At 49.0% G+C, this 5,984-nt stretch overlaps 1 protein-coding gene across 1 annotated transcript; it reads right to left on the reverse strand.

Annotated features, from left to right (window-relative positions):
• Positions 1 to 683: 683 nt before the first annotated feature.
• Positions 684 to 5,128, reverse strand: RPTN (repetin). Its single transcript, XM_035727064.1, has 3 exons — positions 4,991 to 5,128; positions 4,026 to 4,316; positions 684 to 2,981 (listed from the first exon to the last, which is right to left on the reverse strand). The coding sequence occupies exons 1-3, from the start codon at positions 5,126 to 5,128 to the stop codon at positions 684 to 686; spliced, it is 2,727 nt and encodes a 908-aa protein (XP_035582957.1).
• Between the last annotated feature and the right edge of the window lie 856 nt (positions 5,129 to 5,984).

Consider the following 5,984-nt stretch of genomic DNA (forward strand, 5'->3'; position numbering starts at 1 on the left):
TCGGTTTCCTGGAAGCTGCAAGCAGATGACATATTCTTTCTCTGTGTTTTATATGATCAGAAACTGGATAAATATGAAGTTGGAACCAGTCCAGTCAGCTGTAGTGATAGCAGCTCAGGGGACAGTCCCTCTGGTGAAGGGTGGGAGCCTGGGCATAGGAGATATTGTGGACTTCAGAGATGACTCTCCTAGAAGCCTCTCACCATGTTTCATTTTAGTGTAGGCTATGAGGTTTGCAATTCCTGGTGTTTCGTCCACAGGAGCCCAAAGCCGCCAAAGTCCAGCTGTCCTGTCCTCAGGCTGTAATATGTATCTTCAGAATACCTTTCCTGTTTCTGAATTTTTGGGAGAAGTTTCTACCATTCAGTGATCCAACCATGTCCCACCTACACAGATGGAAAACCAGGAAATGATTTAAATCCCCAAAGTAATCAAAATTGGAATCTGATTATGTCACCCAACTTACCACTCAGATTTAACCCAACCAGAACACCCTAGAATTGCTGCTCAAAGAATGGACATACCCTAAAAGTGAATACTAGTTCTCAAAAGCATCCTTGCAAGTAGATAGAAGAGAGAAGAAAGACATACATTTTCAATCTCTTAAACAGAAGTAAGGATAAACTTGACATGTAGATTTCTTCCTTAGCTTCAAGTTGCTTTAGCTCTGGTGTGTGCACAGCCTAATGTTGATTCCTTTTCTGCTCTTGTACATAGTCATAGAGGGGGTTGGGAGCAGGAGCTGCTTTGGTAGGGTGACTTCCACCCTGTTCTCTCCTTGGGGGCCTCCCACCACTCCGGGTGGGATGGAAGGTCAGGTTACTGCGTCTTCCCTGTGAACCTTGCCTCTGGCTATTCTCATTCATGTGGATTTTTTCTCTATTAGCACAGCCTTGCTGGGTCCCATAAGATTGTTGATCCTGGGATCCTTGATACCTTTCTTCCTCCTCAAGGGTTTGCCTATCCCATTGTTGCTGACAGTTTTGACTCTCTTCATGGGCTTCCCTGTCTCGTTGCTGACGGGTCTGCTCATCTTCGTGGGTTTGCCTGTCCCTTCTTTGATGGGTCTGCTCATCTTCATGGGTTTGCCTGTCCCATCTCTGATGGGTCTGCTCACTTTCGTGGGTTTGCCTGTCCTGTCTCTGATGGCTTTTTTCCTCTTCATGGGTTTGCCTGGCCTGCGTCTCCAATGGAGTTACCGGACTCTCACAACTATGTCTGCCCCAGCTTTGGTGGCCCTGCTCTTCCTCTGCCTGGTGGCTCTGCCCCTCTCCACGACATTGCCTAGCCTGGGCCTGTCTCTGGTCCTGCTCACCACTACATGATTGCCAGTCACCTCTTTTGTAACCGCATGACCTTTCTAGCTGGATATGTGCAATGAGTTTGTGTTGGTGGTGTTGGCTATCCTCCTCAGGCTCCCATGCCTGGTGGCTGTTCTGGTGGCCTTCCCTAGACTGGAATCTCTGCCCTTGATTTCGAGTCATTTCCTGTCCTTGAGTCTTTTGACTTAGTCTCCCTGACCTTCCTGATTGCTCAACATATGAGTCTCTGCTTGTTCCCTCACTTCCTTGGAGGTAACTATTTTGCCCTGTTACCCCAATCCCTGACTGACCATAGTGAGAGCTCAGGCCCTGTCTGTCTCTCTGACTATAATGATAACCCTGGCCTTGTCTGTCTGTCTGGCCATGAGAGCTCAGGCCTTGTCTATCTATCTGGCCATAGTGAGAGCTGAGGCCTTGTCTATCTATCTGGCCATAGTGGGAACTCTGGCCTTGTCTGTCTGTCTGACCATAGTAGGAACTCTGGCCTTGTCTGGCTGTCTGACTGCACTGAGAACCTAGGCCTTGTCTCTCTGTCTGACCGTAGGGAGAATTCTGGCCTTGTCTGTCTGTCTGACCATAATGGAAACTCTGGCCTTGTCTGTCTGTCTGGCTACACTGAGAACCTAGGCCTTGTCTGTCTGTCTGACCATAGTGAGAACTCTGGCCTTGTCTGTCTGTCTGGCCATAGTGGGAACTCTGGTCTTGTCTGTCTGCCTGGCCACATTGAGAACTCTGGCCTTGTCTGTCTGTCTGACCATAGTGGGAACTCTGGCCTTGTCTGTCTGTCTGGCTACACTGAGAACCTAGGCCTTGTCTGTCTGTCTGACCATAGTGGGAACTCTGGCCTTGTCTGTCTGTCTGGCCATAATGGAAACTCTGGCCTTGTCTGTCTGTCTGACCATAGTGGGAACTCTGGCCTTGTCTGTCTGTCTGGCTACACTGAGAACCTAGGCCTTGTCTGTCTGTCTGACCATAGTGAGAACTCTGGCCTTGTCTGTCTGTCTGGCCATAATGGAAACTCTGGCCTTGTCTGTCTGTTTGGCTACACTGAGAACCTAGGCCTTGTCTGTCTGTCTGACCATAGTGAGAACTCTGGCCTTGTCTGTCTGTCTGGTCATAGTGGGAACTCTGGCCTTGTCTGTCTGTCTGGCCACATCGAGAACTCTGGCCTTGTCCTTCTGTCTGGCCACACTGAGAACTCTGGCCTTGTCTGTCCGTCTGACCATAGTGAGAACTCTGGCCTTGTCTGTCTCTCTGGCCAAATTGCAAGTCCAATTCTTGTCTATCTCTCTGACCATAGCCTGATTCCTGATCCAGCCTCTGAGACTGTTTATGATAAGAACCTGATTCCTGTTGGTTTGTCTGGCCATAACGAGAATCGTGAACTTGTTTCTCACACTGACTTAAGGCAAAGATATATCCTTGTCTTTTAGGCAGACTACTGCTAGATTTATGTCTCCACCTTTGACCATAGTGGGACTCCCTATCCTGTCCCTCAGACTGACCATAGCGGGACTCCCTATCCTGTCCCTCAGACTGACCATAGCGGGACTCCCTATCCTGTCCCTCAGGCTGACCATAGTGGGACTCCCTATCCTGTCCCTCAGGCTGACCATAGCGGGACTCCCTATCCTGTCTCTCAGGCTGACCATAGCGGGACTCCCTATCCTGTCTCTCAGGCTGACCATAGCGGGACTCCCTATCCTGTCCCTCAGGCTGACCATAGTGGGACTCCCTATCCTGTCCCTCAGACTGACCATAGCGGGACTCCCTATCCTGTCCCTCAGGCTGACCATAGCGGGACTCCCTATCCTGTCCCTCAGGCTGACTATAGTGGGACTCCCTATCCTGTCCCTCAGGCTGACCATAGCGGGACTCCCTATCCTGTCTCTCAGGCTGACCATAGCGGGACTCCCTATCCTGTCTCTCAGGCTGACCATAGCGGGACTCCCTATCCTGTGTCTCAGACTGACCATAGCGGGACTCCCTATCCTGTCCCTCAGACTGACCATAGCGGGACTCCCTATCCTGTCCCTCAGACTGACCATAGCGGGACTCCCTATCCTGTCCCTCAGGCTGACCATAGTGGGACTCCCTATCCTGTCCCTCAGGCTGACCATAGCGGGACTCCCTATCCTGTCTCTCAGGCTGACCATAGCGGGACTCCCTATCCTGTCTCTCAGGCTGACCATAGCGGGACTCCCTATCCTGTGTCTCAGACTGACCATAGCGGGACTCCCTATCCTGTCTCTCAGGCTGACCATAGCGGGACTCCCTATCCTGTGTCTCAGACTGACCATAGCGGGACTCCCTATCCTGTCCCTCAGACTGACCATAGCGGGACTCCCTATCCTGTGTCTCAGACTGACCATAGCGGGACTCCCTATCCTGTCCCTCAGACTGACCATAGTGGGACTCCCTATCCTGTCTCTCAGGCTGACCATAGCGGGACTCCCTATCCTGTGTCTCAGACTGACCATAGCGGGACTCCCTATCCTGTCTCTCAGGCTGACCATAGCGGGACTCCCTATCCTGTGTCTCAGACTGACCATAGCGGGACTCCCTATCCTGTCCCTCAGACTGTCCATAGCGGGACTCCCTATCCTGTCCCTCAGACTGTCCATAGCGGGACTCCCTATCCTGTCCCTCAGACTGACCATAGCGGGACTCCGTATCCTGTCTCTCTGACTGATCCTGGTGGACATCCTGGTTTTGTCTCTCAGACTGAGTGCAGTGGGAGTCCTGCCTTTCTCCCTCATGCCTCTGCCTGTGTTGCCTGCCTGTATTTTCTGGAAACTTATGGTCTCGTGTTCCCTCCTGCTCCCTGTCTTGCTGAGAGATTCTATCTCCACATGACTTATTATCCAGTTTATGATAGCAGGCTTGGGCCAATTGGAACACCAACAAGAGATATTCATGAAAATCAACACGTCCATTTCTGTCTTTATCCAAGAGGCTCAGGATGGTGTCCACCATGTCTGGGTCATTTGGTCTCTGTGAGAAGATAAAACAAAGAGCAAAATCAGCTGTTCTCCTGTGGATACTGTGTGCTAGTATCTATGCCCCAGCCTCTTCACTCCTGTATGAGCCTTCCTTGGTTGGAAACCATTAATCTGAAATGGCTTGGGCTTGGTTCTAGCCCAACTGATCAACTGGTCCTCAGAACCGCATCTCTTGCTGGACCAGTGGGGGCATGATTATTACATCCCATCACATGCTATATTGTAATTACTTTTTACTTATTTCTTTCCAACTACACTGTGAGGTCCTAGAGGGAGGAGAAGCTGGTTTTTATTCATGTTTGCATTCCCAGTGCCTAGGATGACTATTGAATGGATGAATGAGAAGATGTGTGAACAGAAACCAAGATACGAATCTAGAATGTCTTCTGAGAAATTATTACTGGTTTGAAGTTGTGCTCCCTTCTGTCAAGCTCAGCTATAAGAAGGTGTGTGTGTGTGTGTGTGTGTGTGTGTGTGTGTGTGTGTGTGCATGCCTGTGAGCACATGTGTCTGCTGGGAAGGAAGTACTGAGGAGAGCTGCCTGAAAATCTTTAGCTACAGGGTGGATTGAGCATGACCAGATCAAACAAAAAACATCAAACCCTGGATGCAGGTGTCAGAGTCACTCACACTTGACTTCAAGGGGCCAGAGTCTATGCGTCTTACCCGGAGGATATCTCCAAGCTCTGCCAAGAGCAGCTGCTTCAACTCCTTCTTGCAGAGCAAGGTACATTTCCCATTCTCTTTAGCATATTTCTGGAACACCTTGATCACAGTGAGTATGCTGTTCAGGAGTTGAGCCATTTTAACCAAAATGGGTGAACCTAAAAGAAGAAACAAGATTTTTTTCTGTGTTTAGGATGAAGACCAGGAGAGAGCATTTCCAGAGGGCAAGTGGCCCTTTTTGGTCAGGGAAAGAAGTTTAAGAAATGATAGAGCCCCTTCTTAGCCATACCCCTCCACTCCCTTTGACCCACATTCAGGCTCAAAATATCATGTACTACAGTGGGAGATGGGCACAAACTATGGGTCCTTGACTAGGAAAAGTGACAATTTCCTAAAAAGCGAAGAACATATGGTAGGTGGTTTACATGCCCCATCCCCTACTCCAGGTGGAACTTACTTGATTGAAACTCTTTTATTAGAACAAAAAGGAAGGGAGGTTAGGAGGCCCACAGAGGCAGGGCCAGAAGCCAGTATAGTAAGACATAATTTTCCACCAACTAAATAGATCCCACTGAATAGGCTCAGTCTTCAAATGACCATTGCTCAAGTGGGAAAGAAGGCTAGAGGTCTCTTGCCATGAGCCAACCAAGCTTTCTGGGAAGCTAAATTCCAGCAAGTACTTCTGGCCTGGATGGTCATTTGGGGTATGTTTATAAAGTAGAATCAATTAATATAACAACTATTACCAATAAAAATAGCAAGCCAAATTAACTGCACAGATGATAAGAAGTGTATATAATCAGCTAGATTCCACAATGGCCATGTTGGAAAACTAAGGTCTTTTGGGATCTGGATCTCAGTGATATTTCTTCCTGTGCTGTAAAAATTCTAGTTACTGGGTTTATAAGCCTCCAAGAAGCCCTAACTGCAAAGCAACATTGGACTTCCAAAAGCATACAGTGATGCCTATAAGGATGCATGGCACAATGAATTA

Source organism: Zalophus californianus, chromosome 4 (assembly GCF_009762305.2).
Source record: "Zalophus californianus isolate mZalCal1 chromosome 4, mZalCal1.pri.v2, whole genome shotgun sequence".
NCBI lineage: Eukaryota > Metazoa > Chordata > Mammalia > Carnivora > Otariidae > Zalophus > Zalophus californianus.